The following is a 16,182-nucleotide window of genomic DNA, read 5'->3' as shown; positions in this document are numbered from 1 at the left end:
CCCGATCAAGGACTTTTCAGTCTCATGCTCTGCCAGGGAGGAGGGGAAGCCAGGAGGGAGCAGAGACAGGACACCTGACCCCAGTTATCCGAAGGGGTATTCCATACCACAGCATGTCATGCACAGTATAGAAACTGGGGAGAGTCACTCAGAAGGCCCAGATCACTGCTCGGGTTGGACTGGATATCAGTTGGTGGGTGGTGAGAGGTTGTATTGTGAATCGCTGCTGTTTATTGGTTTTTATCCTTTCCCCTTTTAGTTTTATATTCTCTCCCCTTGTTATTTCCCTTATCGTTATTAGTATTAGTAGTTTTACATTATACTTTAGTTACTGAACTGTTCTTATCTCAACCTGTCATGTTTACATTCTTTCAATTCTCTTTGCCATCCCACCCAAAGTGGGAGGGAGGAAAGGGGAGGATGCATAGTTCTGAGTTACCAGCTGGGTTTAAGCCATGACACCAGCAGTGCTGATTATGCCTTTTGGGCTGGCTGACTTTGAGCATGCCTGTCTGATGATTACAAATCCTATTGGAAATGTAATGAAAGAACAGCCCATTTCCTGGGGCAGGCGAAGTCAGGCAGTGAGCACACTGAGTGACCCTGCTGAAGCTGTCTTCACACCTGCAGGATGATGGGATGCAGAACTGGAGCATGGTACCAGAAAGGGGCTGCACTTGGGTGATCGGTGCCTTTAAGCATCCCTTCACGGATTTTGATCATCTGCCTGGCCGTGCTGTTTCCAGCCTTGAGCAGTGCTTGATGCTGGGGTGGGATGCCCAGGGGGACACATGGTGGCTTGGCTCTGGATGGCTGCTACAGTGAGCCCCACACTGAGGCTGCATGGGAAGGGAGGGCACAGTCCCCAGGATGGGCAGCATTTCCTCTTTCACATGGAGGTTCCTGGGCCATCAAAGCTCATGGGCTGCCCCTGTGACAGAGGGGCTGAGCATGGAGTGCCTGAGGACTTCTGCCTACCTTGAGGGTGTTGCACCACAACCTGCTGCCCGAGCTGACTCTCCTCCTTGCCTTCTTCCAGACATCAAAGCTGCGGTGCTGGTGGATTATGACTGCAGGGGAGCTGTGTTGAATCTGCAAATCTCTGTTGTGCATCAAGGACACATCTGAGCAGGTGAGTGCTGTGCACATGAAAGGACTTCTGTCTTTGTGCTGGGGAAGCTGGTGGGGGGCCATCATGGCTCAGGGCTGTCAAGCTCCTGGTTCCTGCCTTCCCTGCCAGGGATCTCAAACTGGAAGAAAACATTTGCAAAGCTCTTCTTGTTTGTAGGGCCAGAAGGCGCCCTTTGATGTTGTGTGTGCAGGAGGCAGGAGGTGGACATGAGACCAGCAGCTAGCTGGAGGCCCAGAGATTGCTGGTGGTCTGCAGTGTCTTGGGGAGCAAGGCATGAACTGGTTGCTAGAGCAGGGATCTGTTCATATGCACAGTGTTTCATACAGGAAGGCATGCAAAAGGGATGTAAAACATGAGCCAGGTATGAGGTTTCACAGCTTAGCTCAAAGTATTTGTGGCTTAAATGGAAATCAAGGTGATAGCACTGCCTGAGATGGCCAAGATGTATGTGCCCTTTGGGTTTGGGATGCTGGGAGAGACTGAGCCTCAGTGCTGCCTTCTTTGTCCGTGTGACCCTGCAAACAGGCATCACCCTCCTGCCCTTCTGGAAAGTATCTGAACCACCCCAGCCCTGCATCTCCTGCTTTCCTTCCCTCAGAGCCACTGTGGAAACCGAAGAGCTGGAGAGGACAGTGTGGCAGTTCAGAGGCACACCGTGATGGTGGGAGCCATTCCACGGCAGCCACGCCGCTTCTGGGGGGTGCCTGGCTGGCTGGTGTCTTCAGCTAATTGTGCCAACAGCCACCCCCTGCGGGACAGGGAAGTTAATCCGGAGCAACCTGGGGTTCTGCTGCAGAGAGGTGAGTGTGGGGCAGCCAGGACAGGCTGCACTGGGGGGTTACACGGAGGGGATATCTGGAGGTGATCTGGTCCCTCTGCTCAAGCAAGCGCACCCAGAGCCATTGCACAGGACCATGTCCAGACAGCTTTTGAATGTCTCATAGAATCACAGACTGGTTTGTGTTGGAAGGGACTTAAAGGTCATCCAGTTCCAGCCCACTGTCAGAGGCAGGGACACCTTCCACTAGAGCAGGTTGCTCCAAGCCCCATCCAACCTGGCCTTGAACACTGCCAGGGATGGGGCAGACACAGCTTCTCTGGGCAACCTGTGCCAGCGCTTCAGCACCCTCTTCTTCCTAAGAAGTGAGGGTGGTGAAAAGAACTTCTTAAATTCCTAAGTTCTTAGAAGAATTTTTTCCTAATGAATCACCTCAATCTCCCCTCTGTCAGGTTAAAGCCATTCCCCTTTGTCCTGCCCCTACAGGCCCTTGTCCCAGGCCGCTCTCCAGGTTTCCTGTAGCCACTTTAGGCACTTGAGCTGCTCTAAGGTCTCCCCTTCAGGAGCCTTCTCTTCTCCAGGCTGACCCAGCCCAGCTCTCTCAGCCTGGCTCCAGAGCAGAGCTGCTCCAGCCCTCGCAGTATCTCCATGACCTCCTCTGGACTCACTCCAACAGCTCCACATCCCTCTTGTCTTATGAACCTAGAGCTGGAGTTCCCAAGGATGGAGATTCCACAGCCTCTCTCGGTAGCCTGTTGAGTGTTTGGTCACCCTCACAATAAAAAGAATGTTTCCTGATATTCAGACAGAACCTCCTGTGTTCCAGCACCTTCTGCCTCTGGTCCCATCACTGGACATGACTAGAAAAAAACTGGCTCTATCTTCTTTGCACCCTCCCTTCAAGAATCTATATCCAGCCTGGCCTGCCACTTTCCCATCCCCATCAAGGTAGAGCCAAAATACCATGCACAGCCTGAACCAGATAGCCTTGACCCACTCAGAGAGCTGATTTCCCTGTTGCTCACCCGCCCCTAAGCCTTTGCTCCACAAGAGCAGGCAAAGCTGTGTGGACAAAGGGCAGAGCTGCCACGGGCAGTTTGTCAGTTTGTCTGGAGCTCCTTGGTCTGCAGTGATTTGTGCAGCATCTCCTCAGCTCCTGCAGCCATTTCAGTACTTAACATGCCAGAAAAACTCATGGTCAGGATCCTCACAGCTCTCAAACTGGGCTGAAAATCAGAAGTGAGGGGCTATGCCTTATGAGGGAGGTCAGACCCTCAGGGCAGGAGCCTATGGTGGGTTCTGCAGCCCCTGGTACCACCCAGATGCTGACTGAGGTGGTGGAGGGGCAGGAGATAACTGTGATGTTATGCCAGGTTCCTGCACTCTGTACAGGGGGTACAGCCCTGCCTAGTTCAGCTCTTGTGGCCAGGACAGGTCTTCTTGGTGAGCAGGGGGAGATCTTGTTGCTGTTGCCCAAAGGGGTGATTAGAGGCCGGAGCCCCTGGGACTGGTCTGACTTGCCTGACTCCTGCTCTCTGGAACAGTGCAAGCATGTCCCTGGCAGAGGGCAGGCTTCCTTCTCCCCACTTGTCCAGACTTGTCCCCCATAGTCTCCAGCCTCCTCTATGTGCCCAGGCTGGGGAGGAATTGCTGATCCTGCAGATGGGTGACGCTGCAGGGCTCCCTGGAGAGCCACAGCAGCATGGTTCCTCTTCTCTTCCTGGCAGAGGGAGGTCTCAGTGAGGCTGTATGAGGACCTGTCTGTGCCACAGTAGGTCCCTCGTTACCAAAAGCCAAGATGAGCACAATATCCGAGGCTGACTCCCATTCTCCTGCTCTCTCTTTCCAGATGCTGTGCTGCAGTGTATCCCATAGTGGAGGGCTCACCCAGGCATCCTGAGTGAGGGGAGGTCCAACTCCCACCCCCTGTCCTCATACCCTGTCCTGTGGCACTTTACAGTCTCCTTTCTGCTACTGCATGGGCTGTTGTGACTCCGGCTCTGCTCGGAGTCCAGGCAAGTGAGGCTCCATGCGGCACATCCACGCGGAGACGTCCCTGCCCCCGGAGCACAGCGCAGACCCCAGCCTGTCCCAGCCCAATGGAGAGGCACCCTTGGAGGCTTCCTCGCAGCACTGCACCCACCGCAGCATCCTCATGGGGTACAACGAGACAGAGATCAAGCGCCAGAAGGTTTATCAGGTCTCCATCTTCTCGCATCTCTCCAGCTCCTCAGGGAGCGCAGAGCAGCGGGCAGGCAGCCGGACGGCTGTCAAAAGGGGATATCCCGAGCAGCGAACTACAGAGGGAGGGCGAGACCCCAAACGAACTCAATGGGGTGTTGGAGGGGTGGATGGCAAATGCGATGTGGACCCTGGGCAGGCTTCCCTGGATGATGATGATACCTTTGAGGACGGTCTGTTGGTGGAGGAGCTCTCCCTGTGCGGCTCTGCACAGCACTTCTCCCACAGCGGGCTGCGGGTAGTGGAGCACCGGTGTGAGAGCAGCCCTATCCACAGCCCCAAGGCCAGCGGAGAGGACAAGTTGCAGGACGTCTCCTCTTCCTCCTGGCCCCAGCACATTGCTTGCAGTACTTTGCACACAAGAGACAGTTGCCCTGTCTCTTCTGGGGATCAGCCCATAGACTATGGGCAGAATGGAGAGCGGGCAAGTGGCCACAGCTTGCTTCACCTTGATTTGCACAATATTGCACACACAGCACAGCTGGACTCTGGTGGGAAGGAAGAGAAGTTGGGGAGCAGTCCGGCACACAGCAGCAGGGCTAGTGGAGGAGAGGGATGGTCAGCAGTGCCCAATGGGTGCAAGGAGCCGGCAGCTCCACAGACAGTGCTCAGCCCTGAGCCCAGCAACCTGGGCTCCCTGGACAAGACACCCTGTGGGAGCAGCCAGCTCAGTGCCAGCAGCTGCCCGGCCAAGAGGAAGCTGCTGCCCGCTGGTGAGGTTGTGGCCGACTCCTGCTCCGAGGATGAGAGCCTGTCCCCACCAGTAAGGAAGAAGAGGGTCCTGCTGTGCCATCCTGTGCCCACAGCCTGCCGCAGCACTGATGCCAAGGGGGCTCCTTTCTGGAATCACCTGCTTCCCACGGCCAAGGTGAGCATCACTCATGGGCGGGATGCAGGGAATGACCTGAGGACACCCAGAGCTTAGCATACATAGCAGTGTGGGTCACTGTGGCACCATTCCCTGTGTGTCCCAGTGCTGCAGCACTGGTGTGAGCAGGGCAGCTCACACACACTCTGTAGGTTATCATCACCTTCTGACGCCTTGGAGTTGCTGCATCCTCTGCTTGCAACCAGCTCTTTAGCCTGGAGAACCTTGCTCGGGCAGGACATGAACCCCCGGGACACATGGACACATGGCGTGGGGCCACACTGAGTATTGACAGCTTCGTGTTAAGCTATACTTACCAGAAGGCTTGGGAGGAGTGGCTGTCCTCTGTCTATGTGATGAGGGAGAAGGCGGAGGTGTGGGATGGCTTTGGTCCCTGGCCATGATATCCATCAGGACAAGGGTTTGGTGGCAGGGAGCGGGATTGGACATGCTCTGACCAAGGAGTGTGAGCCCCAGTGCTGTGTGCAGAGACACCACTGTCTTTCCTGTGGTTCTGGGATGCACGTGGCATACCCCCGTGGTGCCACCAGCTCTCAGAAACAGGGCAGACTCCAGAGGTTTGCAACCAGCCTGGCAGCCAAGGAGCTGCCTTTGATTCCTCCCTGCTTACCCACCCATCCTGACCAGCTTCTTGCCCTCACTGTGTGCTGCTGGCTGAGGCTGCAGCAGTCTTATGCCAGAGCTGGCACACTCCTCTCTTTCCCTGGGGCATCCCACAGTGCTGGCACCCCTCGAGGGCCCAACAGCAGAGCTTCCCTGGCTTGGAGCTGGGATACGCCATCCATGGGACACAGCTCCATCCCTGACCATGTGCTCTTTGTGGTGCCCGTCCCCCAGCCCTGCTGCCTCCACCACTGCCCTCCAGCAACTTCCCTCAGTTTTCCTGCCTGGTCATGCCAGCCAGCGCCATCATCCCTTTGTGTTCTGCTGCCCTTTGTGTGGCTTCCAGAAGGGAAAACCCCTGAAAAGGGGATGTCTTTAAAAGGAGGCTGCAGTGTGGCTCTGGCCCCACACCCTAAAGCTGTAGGAGTCTGGGGTGGGCAGCACGACTCTCTGCCTGGTGGCACTACTTCGCATGAATCTCCAGGGGACAGGGCTGTTCGTGGGCTGGTCAGGGAGCTTCATTGTATGTGTTACCATTCCCTGGGAGGTACAAGGGGTGTCACTGCATGGCTCTTATGGGGGTGTCTTGTCAATGGGGCTGGTCCCAAGACCTGCTTTGCAAGGTAGGAGTTGTGTGATGCACCCTCAGCTTGGGTACCAACACCTTCATCCCCAGCAGAGCCACTCTGGGGTTTGGGCAGCCGCATGTCTCCACCAGACACCCCACCCCTGCGGAGGCCAGTGACAGCTCCCCATGGATGAGAGCCTGTCTCATCCTCCTGGAGCTATGAGGCAAGGCAAGGGTTGATGGCACCTCCCAGGGTCAGTCCCTGGTTGCTGCCCTAATGTGATTCTCACTTCTGTGCCCCCTCCAGAGCTCTGTGGGCTGTACTGCAGTCGGGAGGAGGCTGAAGAGCGAGCTGCGGCTCAAATCGTGAGTGTCCTGGCAGCCCTGTGGGATGGACATGGGGGCTCGGGATGCTCAGACACCCCAGCACCCTGCAGCCCCATGGGAGGTTCAGGCTATGGGGCGGTGGGGAGTTTCCTCTGCTCCTGAGGGGTAGGAAGGTGTGTTCAACCTCCACCAAAGAAAGGGACTGGGGATGTGGAGAAGGATCTCCAGGGACATGGGCAGCTCTCCAGTCCGACACAAATGTTCTCTCCTGTTTCAAAGGCGACATCTCCGGAGCAGCCTCCGGAGGGGCACCAGGTCCTCCTCAGCACCCTGGGCCACCACCACCATCAGCCATGCTCTGCTTGGCAACTTTGAGGTAACAGCACCCATCCAGGGGCTCCAGGCTGGGCTGGTGATGGGCATGAGAGGCTGAACCTGACCAGAGCCCTGGTGTGGGGCTGGGCTGAGTGTCCCCAAAGCCTTGTTGTGTTTTAAGGCCAGTGGCAACTGAGCACCATGCAGCCACTCGCTCACTTCTCACTCCCCTCTCCCTCGCAGGGTGGGATGGGGAGGAGGATTATAGGAAGGTAAAACCTGTGAGTTCAGATAAGAACAGTTTGATAATTGAAATAAAGTGAAATAAAGGGTACCTGGACCCTGCTGAGACAGCTGCTGCTCTTCCTGCTTCTGTGCGTGAGATGGATGGCTTTGTGTCAGAGGAAGCAGCCAGGGCGCCTTACAGGTAGTGTCTGGACACATGAGAGCAAGCAGAGTTGTGGTTGCAGCGGGGACAGGGGTGATCTCACCTGCAGCTTCGAGGCGAGGGGCAGGGCTGGTGTTTGAAGGTCCCTAACATCCCCTTCCTCTCTCAGGAGTCCATCCTGAAAGGGCGCTTTGCACCGTCAGGGAGGATCGAGGGGTTCACAGCAGAGATTGGCGCCAGCGGCTCCTACTGCCCCCAGCACGCCACGCTGCCTGTTGATGTCACCTACTTCGATGTCTCCGAACACAGCGCGCCTTCGCCTTTCCTGGTATGCACACAGGGGAGGGCTGGGACCACGGGGGAGGTGAGTGAGGGCTGTACCCGGGCACCATGCATCCTGGGGATGTGCCTCTCTGGATAGCGTGGCTCAAGCAACCCCCTGCCTGAGAAGATCGCCACTGTGCTGGGAGCGGTGCTTAACCCACAAGAGCAAAGAGGGAGAGAAGAGGGAACCCCTTGCAGTGTCGTAGTTTAAACCCAGATGGTAACTCGGAACCATGCAGGCACTCACTTGCTCCCCCTTCTTCCCTCCCACTTCTGGGTGGAATGGGGAGGAGAATTGAAAGAATGTAAACCCCACGGGTTGAGATAAGAACAGTCCAGTAACTAAGGTATAATGTAAAACTACTAGTACTACTAATGATTATGATAATAATAATGATAATAATAATAATAGAAGAAAATAACGAGGGGAGAGAATATAAAACTAAAAGGGGAAAGGAAAAAACCCAATAAACACAAGTGATGCCCAATACAATTGCTCACCATCCACTGAACGATACCCATCCCAACCCGAGCAGCGATCTGCCCTTTGGGTGACTCCCCCCAGTTTCTATACTGGGCATGATGAGCTGTGGTATGGAATACCCCTTTGGCTGCTTTGGGTTGGGTGTCTGTCTCTACTGCCTCCTGGCTGCTTACAGCACCGGCAGTGCATGAGAGACTGAAAAGTCCTCAATCAGAATAAACACTACTTGGCAACAACCAAAACATCCGTGTGTTATCGGTGGTGTTGTTCTCAGACTGAAGCCAAAACACAGCCCTACACCAGCTACTGGAAGGATAAAAAAACCCTGTTACAGCTAAAACCGGGACATGCAGGCATAGTAACAGGCAGGCTGCTGCCCAGCTGTGTCATGGCTGTTGCTTCTCCATAACCTCTGTATTGCTGCTTGTTCGTCCTCTGGTTTGAAGAGGGGCTGAGATGGGCATCCTTGCTGCCCTGTGCCAGGTGTTCCTAGCAAGGGGAGCTCTTAGCCCCATGCTGGGCTCCCAGTGAGGTTTCTCTCTCTCTCACATGCTGTTCCTTTTGCCCCAGGGAGTGATTGACTTGGAGGCCTTGGGAAAGAAGGGTTACAGTGTCCCCAAAGCTGGAACCATCCAAGTGGTGAGTCCTTCCCTGGCCTCCTCACTCCCCTCTCCTCTCCTTTCTTCTCTTGTCTCTCCTCTTTCTTCTTCCCTCCTCTCTCTTCTCTTCTCCTCTCCTCTCCCCTTTCTTTTTCTCTCTCCTCTCTCCCCTCTCCTCTTCATGGCAGTGGGGAGGGCAATGGTTGGGCTCTGCTTCCCCCCCGGGTGGATATACTCCATCACATTGTTTGGCAGGGCAGCAGTCAGAAAGCTTGTGCAGAGGTGGTAGTCTGCCTACAAGAAATCTGGAGAGGGACTTTTTAGAGAGGAATGTTCTAGTAATAGCACAAGGGGAAATGGCTTTAAACTGACACAGGAGATTTAGGTTAGATATAAGGAAGAAATTCTTTCCTGTGAGGGTGCTAAGGCCTTGACACAGGTTGCCCAGAGAGCCTGTGGCTGCCCCATCCCTGGCAGTGTTCAAGGCCAGGTTGGACATAGGGGCTTGGAGCAACCTGCTCTAGTGGAAGGTGTCCCTGCCCATGGCAGGGGTTGGAACTGGATGAGCTTTAAGCCCCTTCCAACCCAAACCAATCTGTGATTCTACGATATATGGTCACCTAGACAGTACAACAGAGGTGAGCGTGGGGTCCCTCGTGTGCTGGCAGGGAGACAAGGTGATGGGAGATGCAGGGAAGAAGGAAGATGGTGAGGAGGGACAGGGTCTTCTGCAGTGGGGATGGAATGTGATGGGATCACAGGAGTGGAGGTGGGTGGAAAGGACTGATCTGTGGGCTCAGGCTATGCCCTCTGGGGCTGGTGCAGGGCTCTCTGGACCCTTGGTGCTGGTGCTGGCCCCAGATACCCCATCCATGCCCTATGGCTCCATCCCTATATCCTTCCCAATCTCACTCCCTACCCCTTTGCCCCCAGACCTTATTTAACCCCAACAAGACTGTGGTGAAGATGTTCTTGGTGACATACGACTTCCAGGACATGCCTGCCAACCACATGACCTTCCTACGCCACCGCATCTTCCTGGTGCCCGTGGGAGAGGAAGAAGGGGCCACCATGGCCCCCAGGGACCCATCAGGCTCCAGCCCACCGCGCAGGGTCCTGTGCTACCTGATGCACCTGAGGTAGGTGCATGGAGGGATGTGTGCCTGCCCCACAGTCACCCTATGGCTCCTCACCCGTATGTCCCTGTCTCCACAAAGCCTGCAGCTCAAAGCAAGGGGGATGGCAGCCTGAGACCCTCCCCTGGACCTGGGGAGCAGCAGGGACCCTGCCCAAGGGTGTCTCTGTCCCTCTGAACACAACTGGAGCATGGTCACCTTGACCAGGGGTTAAAGGAGGTGAGGGGATTGTGCCTCCCACCGAAGCTGTCCTGCTCGTGCCCGGTGTCCTGACGTCCCTGTTCTTGTCTCCATGCAGGTTTCACAGCTCCAAGTCGGGGAAGATCTACCTTCATGACGACATACGGCTGCTTTTCTCCCGCAAGTCGATCGAGGTTGACTCGGGCATCCCCTATGAGCTGAAATCCTTCACGGAGATGCCGAGGAACCCCTGCTACTCACCCCGGGCCTGACCTTCTGCACCCTCCAGGGCCGCTGGGGAGCCTCCAGCCCAGCACTTCGGGCAGTGATGAGTGAAGGGCCAGCAAGCAAGCACTGCCTTGAAGGATCACCCGCCCCAAGTGCCGCTGTGCTTCCAAGCAGTGCGGACACCGTGCCCTGCAGCAGGGCTGGCGTTACCAACCAGGCTTGCGGAGCAGCCCTGGCATTCCAGGGACATGCCCAAGCCCTTCTGGCAGTGCTGCTCCCACCTTGGACACTTGGCTGTAGCTGTGGGGGGAGTGAAGAGTTTTGCTGGGGGGCTCCGGGTTAGGCTGCCCACGCTGGTACCGGGACTGGGAGCAGGAAGTGTGGAAGGAGTTTGTATTTATTAGTATTTATTGTTGCTGGGAGCCCAGAGGAGGCTTGTGCTGAGGGTCGGAGGTGCTGTGCTCTTCTTCCCCCCATCCTGTCGGTGACGGATGAGGCCCCCCGGCAGCGCAGGGCTTGGGGCAGGGATCATGAGGGTGACTGGGGATGGGGAGGGTGAATGGGTATGTGGATGCTGTGCAAGAGGGGGCGAGCTGCCAGCAGCCGGGTGCGACTGCTGCGCTGGGGCTGTGTTAAACCCCTCCGAGGGGCTGAGATCTGCTGGGCACGGGAGGGAAGGAGCAGCCTGGGGAGGCGGGGGCCTGTCCCCTGACCCCTTTTAGACCAAGCCAGACCCCAAAGGGGCTGTGGCTGGCAGGGACGTGGTCATTGCTGTGGTCCTTGGGCAGAGAGACGTGCATGGGGGCCTGGGCTCTGCGGATGTGGGGTCTGGGATGAGGTGGAGATTGCCAAAGAACAGGGGCCTTGTACCTCTGCCTGATGCGTGGAAGGGACGTGGGGCAGCGCTGCAGGGCGGTCAGGAGCCCTGGGGAGTCCGGGGGAGAGGGGACATCAACCAGGAGCCGGGACGGACCTTCATGAGGGGGTTTGGGGATACACGGAGCATGGGGAGCCTCCCGTGTTTGATTCTAATTTAATAAACACCACTTCGGAAACCGATCCCGCTCCCAGCTCCTACCGGCGGAACCAGCGGCAGCGGCCGCCGCGGAGGCCCGGGCGCTGCACACGGAAGGGGCGGTGGCTCCCGGAGGCCTTCCGGGGCCGTGGGGCAACGCGGCGGCACGGTGCGGGGCGGAGGGGAAGGAGGGCGGGCGGGCGGCCGGGGCGATGCTGGCGCGGGCCGCGCTCCGGGCAGGGCCAGGCCTCGGGCTGCTGCAGGTGAGGCCGCGGGGGGGTGCACAGGAGGTCTGGGGGTGAATGGGCACGGGGGGCAGCGGGTGTGGGGAGCGGTGGGGTGGGATGGGGGGGGCCGGGAGGGCTGAGGGAGCACCCGTGGGGAAGCGGGTCTTGGAGTGGGGCAGGAGGTTGGGCGGGACAGGGGAGGTGGGGTGGGAGGATGGGTCTGGCCAGGGAGGCCGCATGGCAGCCCTCGAGTGCCCGAGGAGGGCTGGCTGCAAGGGTGCTGAGAGGGACTCTTCATCAGGGACTGTAGTGGTAGGACAGGGGGCAATGGGTTCAAACAGGGGAGAGTCGGGTTAAATATAAGGAAGAAGCTCTTCATTGTGAAGGTGTTGAGGTGCTGGCACAGGGTGCCCAGAGAAGCTGTGGCTGCCCCATCCCTGGCAGTGTTCAAGGGCAGGTTGGACGGGGCTTGGAGCAGCCTGCTTTAGTGGAAGCTGTCCCTGCCCACGGCAGGGGGTTGGAACTGGATGAGCTTTAAGGCCCCTTCCAACCCAAACCATTCTGGGATTCTAGAGTGTAGGGCCTGAATGGGGCAGAAGAGACCCACACACACCCTGGCTGTGTCAGGGAGGCATTATTCCTCCCCCAGAGTGGGGATGTGAGGGAAGGGGGGACGTGGAGAAAGCTCCAGCATGAGGGTGAGCCCCCATGCCTGTGGGGACAGCCCAGGGACACTCATACTGGCTCTGGGGCCCGGTTCTGTTCCCTGTAGGGGCCACCTGTGTTCCTCACACAGCACGGGTGGGCTTTTTGGGGGCATCAGAGCTGCCCTGGTGTATTAGGGCTATAAGCAGTGATTCCAGATGGGAGACCAGGGGTCGTGCAGGGCTCTGAGGTGCAGCCGGTCCCAATCCCTTTCTTTCTTCTTCCTGCAGCGCTCTCATCAGCTGAAGCGTGCAGCATGGCTGGCCCCAGCTCCACACCGCTTGAACTCCAGCTTGCCTATGAATATTGGGGTGCTGTTTGTGCCGCAGCAAGAGGCTTGGGTGGTGGAGAGGATGGGCAAGTTCCACCGAATCCTCGAGCCTGTAAGGAGACACTTCTCCCCTTCTGGATTCTGCAGGTTCCTAAAGCTGTGCGAGGATTCGGGGGTTCCAAGCTTATTCTTCCAGATCTGTCTGTAGACTAATTTCCCTCGGTGGAGTACTGAAAGCACTGAGAAACCTAAGTTTTCCCCATGTGTAAAGCATGTTTGTTTTGCCTGCAGTATCTGCAGCTTGTAGCGTACTTTGTTTGCACAGCTTTTTATGTGGGGGGGAAGAGGACAGATTAGGGGGCTCAGCCATCTAATCCCACGCTTTTCCCAGGGTTTGAACTTCCTCATCCCTCTGCTGGATCGGATTCGTTATGTGCAGAGTCTCAAAGAAATCGTCATTAATGTCCCAGAGCAGTCAGCTGTCACCCTGGGTAAGGAACAGCTTCTGTGTCCTGCCCCTTTCCTGCTGCTGCATCTGGGGCAAGCAGAGGACGTTGTGGGGACAAGCGGAAATGGCCCAGGCTCCTGCACTCAGCCCTGTCCCTGGGTTGGCTATACTGCTGATCCTGAGCAGTATAGCTAACTGCAGTATAGCAGGACCCAGGAGGTCCTGACAGCCCTCTTGGGGCTTCAGCTGCCTCTTCGTGCTGGATTGAATGTACTAAGGTAGCAGTCTGGTTTTTAGATGTTTTCCTGTCTTGCACCACAAAAACCCCTCTGTGTTTCTGAAAAAAAAGATTTCAAATCAAGTTAATGGGCAGCTCTGTTAAAATTCTAGTGTTACAGTTTTGTTGTGTCTTGTTTTTCCTCTGTTTCTATCTTAATGAACGTAATTAGGGCATGAAATGTTTTGCTCTGGAAACCTGAGACTTCTTGTTTATTAGAATAGTCAATATACAGTGTTTTCTGAGGCACGTCCTTTTTACAAAGCCTCTTAGGCAAGGAGATCTGTTTTCGGCCAGTCCTTCTTCTGTGCCTTGCACCTTACACCAGGAAGGAAAGGGATGACACTGCCCAGCTCTGCTGATTCTGCTGAGGGAGAGGGATTTGCCATGTTCTGTCTTTGCTGCTGCAGTAAACAGGATGTGTTGTTCTCTCCTGGCAGATAATGTCACCCTCCAGATCGATGGCGTGCTCTATTTGCGGGTTATGGACCCCTACAAGGTATTGCCAAACTTGCAGCCTCTGAGCTATGCCCCACATGGCTTGTGTGTGATGTGCTGCTCAACTGGCTCCCTTCTTCCCTCAGCACACGCCTCACCCTCTGCCTCGCTTGCTGTGCCCCGTGAGGCGGGTGGGCTGAGCACCCAAATCCCTCCTGTGGCTCCAGACTCTGCTTCTCTTTGGCAGGAGTGTCTGTAGCAGGTTTCTTGTTTTCCCATCCTGCCTTGTTCAGGGGTTTCCTTCTCAGCACTGCCATTTGACTCTGTTGTTTGCTCCTGCTCTCCAGGCCAGCTATGGGGTGGAAGATCCCGAGTACGCAGTGACCCAGCTGGCCCAGACCACCATGAGATCTGAACTTGGCAAACTTTCCCTCGACAGAGTCTTCCGGGTGAGCTGGGGAGGTAGATCACAAAGCAGCCTCTCCCTCAGCCCCAGGGCAGGCTGATGGGCTTAACAGCAAAACACCCTTTGCTTAGAGGGCTTCTGGCTTCTGTTTCCAGTTGACTTATTAGTGAATCCTTTGCCCTGGGTTCGTTGGAAAGGCTGATGGGGTGGCATGTGCCCAGATCCAGCTGGTCCAGATGCCTTTCTCTTCAGACAGTGACACTTTGGTCAAGCCCAGAATTAATGACCTGGGTCATGGGGGCTGCAGCCCTCATGCTGTGTTTGCTGAGCAGGAACAGGAGCTGTTGGCATTCCTGCACAGTGTTTGCATCCATGTGTACACCAGTGTTTGTATCCCAGCAATTTCAGTTTGGGGCACTTCCCTCCTTAGGAAATGGAGACCCCTTCAAGAGATGTGGGAAGCATGTGACACTGCTTTATGCCTGCGGAGATGGTTTTTTTCTGGCTGTTTGTGGCCTGTGAGGGACGGTGTCTATTTCCCCCTTGATCTCTGTTTCATCCTAAGCACCTCTTCTTTGCTCTCTGCCGTTCCCTTTGTGCCTCCCAGGAGCGTGAGTCCCTCAATGCCAACATTGTGGATGCCATCAACCAGGCTTCAGACTGCTGGGGCATCCGGTGCCTGCGCTATGAGATCAAGGACATCCATGTACCCCCACGTGTGAAAGAATCTATGCAGATGCAGGTTTGGCTCCCTAGTAGAGTGGTCTGGAACAAGAGGGAAAAGTCTCTTGTCTTGCCCCATGGGTGGGATTTCTCCAGCATGGCCGTGGTGTCCAACCTGTGTTTGCAGGTGGAGGCAGAGCGACGGAAGCGGGCAACAGTGCTGGAGTCAGAGGGGACGAGGGAATCGGCTATCAATGTGGCTGAGGGGCAGAAGCAGGCCCAGATCCTGGCATCAGAAGCTGAGAAAGCTGAACAGATCAACAAAGCTGCTGGTAGCGCACCTAGGCTAGGATTTGGGGCTCCATAGCCATCTGCACTGAGGGGTGATGCTCCTGGGAAGAGACCGCATCACTGTTTGTGTGCCAGGCTTCCTCAGCCATGCTGATTCTTCCCTGCTGGGGCCTTCAAAGCTGTCTGTGGCTGTCCCACAGCCTGGAGCAGCAGGAGGTGTCTGGCAGGAACACAGCCAGGCTGCTGTTGGGGAGGAGGAGGTTTTGCACACTTGAAAGCCTTGATTTTCTCCTTGCAAGTACTTTGTGGCAGTTCTGACGTGTGTTCTGTTGTGGTTCATTGCAGGAGAAGCCAACGCCATGCTGGTCAAGGCCAGGGCGAAGGCAGAGGCTATTCAACTACTGGCAGCTGCTCTGGCACAGCAGGTGAGTGATGGCTCCTTGGGGCAGCCACCGCTTCGGTGCTGGGCAGGTAGAACCATGGCTGGTACCTGTCTTTCTCTTGGGCACTTCAAAAGCAGCAAGCAAGGGATTTGCTGTCCTGGGGACCATGATGAGCCAGGGGTGGGGGTCTGAGTGATCCCTTGGGGGTACATGACCCAGTGCTGAGCCCTGTCCCTCTGTCCACAGCATGGCAGTGCTGCCGCCTCTCTCTCAGTGGCAGAGCAATATGTGAATGCCTTCTCCAATCTTGCAAAAGACTCCAACACCCTCCTGCTGCCCTCCAACACTGGCGATGTCACCAACATGGTTGCACAGGTTAGTGTGGTTGGAGGGACCTTGTCTCTTGCCTGATGGGATGTGAAAGGGACAGCCCAGTGGGATCAGGTCCCCTCCTCTTTCATCTCCTCCATGGGGCTCTCATTCCCTCCAGGCCCTGGCCATCTACAGCACATTGACCAAGCAACAAACTGTGAAGACCCAGGACGAGGCACCTCCAGCCTGTGAAGAGCCCCAGCCTCCCACCACCGAGGTGCTCAAGGCAGAGCAGGCTGGCTCCAGCTAGCAGAGCCAGCAGCATCTCTCACCCTCGCTTGGGACCTGCTGGGATACGGCAGTTCTCTTCTGCTGTCTTCCCTGGTCAGGTGTTCTCTTTCCCTCAGTCCTTATTTTGTATTTGGATTTCAGTCACGGAATAAATGGTACCAGTGCTGCTGCAGTGGGTCCCTGGGAGCCTGACCCCACCATGTGCCAATGAAGAGGGACTGTCGCTCCTAAACAGGCTCCTAACAGGAGCTTGCACAGACACA

The 16,182-nt window shown here is 56.3% G+C and overlaps 2 protein-coding genes across 8 annotated transcripts in view; both read left to right on the top strand.

The window, feature by feature from the left end:
• The window catches only part of ATOSB (atos homolog B), a 35,599-nt gene extending 25,082 nt beyond the window's left edge, over positions 1 to 10,517 (top strand). For 6 of the 7 annotated variants that reach the window (XM_057413626.1, XM_057413625.1, XM_057413623.1 and 3 more), the window contains exons 2-10: positions 1,040 to 1,132; positions 1,658 to 1,932; positions 3,760 to 5,019; positions 6,519 to 6,577; positions 6,818 to 6,914; positions 7,411 to 7,569; positions 8,620 to 8,688; positions 9,582 to 9,787; positions 10,083 to 10,517. In XM_057413626.1, coding sequence (XP_057269609.1) covers positions 3,940 to 5,019; positions 6,519 to 6,577; positions 6,818 to 6,914; positions 7,411 to 7,569; positions 8,620 to 8,688; positions 9,582 to 9,787; positions 10,083 to 10,236 — 1,824 coding nt within the window. In that variant the 5' untranslated portion in view covers positions 1,040 to 1,132; positions 1,658 to 1,932; positions 3,760 to 3,939 and the 3' untranslated portion in view covers positions 10,237 to 10,517. Of the gene's footprint in view, positions 1 to 863; positions 1,133 to 1,657; positions 1,933 to 3,759; positions 5,020 to 6,518; positions 6,578 to 6,817; positions 6,915 to 7,410; positions 7,570 to 8,619; positions 8,689 to 9,581; positions 9,788 to 10,082 lie in introns of those variants that run through there. The other variant, XM_057413627.1, reaches the window with a different exon arrangement.
• An 869-nt stretch (positions 10,518 to 11,386) lies between these two features.
• Positions 11,387 to 16,091, top strand: STOML2 (stomatin like 2). The gene is made up of 10 exons (XM_057413655.1): positions 11,387 to 11,470; positions 12,370 to 12,522; positions 12,802 to 12,901; positions 13,576 to 13,634; positions 13,921 to 14,022; positions 14,587 to 14,721; positions 14,830 to 14,974; positions 15,279 to 15,358; positions 15,563 to 15,691; positions 15,807 to 16,091. Exons 1-10 carry the CDS (start codon positions 11,420 to 11,422, stop codon positions 15,936 to 15,938), a joined length of 1,086 nt encoding a protein of 361 aa, XP_057269638.1. The 5' UTR covers positions 11,387 to 11,419; the 3' UTR covers positions 15,939 to 16,091.
• Positions 16,092 to 16,182: the final 91 nt, after the last annotated feature.

This window comes from Pezoporus wallicus, unplaced genomic scaffold, assembly GCF_028554395.1.
Source record: "Pezoporus wallicus isolate ANWC-B61680 ecotype Strahan unplaced genomic scaffold, APGP_CSIRO_Pwel_v1 contig_8776, whole genome shotgun sequence".
Lineage (NCBI taxonomy): Eukaryota > Metazoa > Chordata > Aves > Psittaciformes > Psittacidae > Pezoporus > Pezoporus wallicus.
This window is presented reverse-complemented; position numbering and strand designations above follow the sequence as displayed.

Coding starts and splice junctions, on each gene's coding strand:
- STOML2 (XM_057413655.1), top strand. CDS start 11,420: ATGCTGGCGCGGGCCGCGCTCCGGGCAGGGCCAGGCCTCGGGCTGCTG. Junction 12,902..13,575: donor GCAGTCAGCTGTCACCCTGG/GTAAGGAACAGC, acceptor CTCTCCTGGCAG/ATAATGTCACCCTCCAGATC. Junction 14,722..14,829: donor AAGAATCTATGCAGATGCAG/GTTTGGCTCCCT, acceptor CTGTGTTTGCAG/GTGGAGGCAGAGCGACGGAA.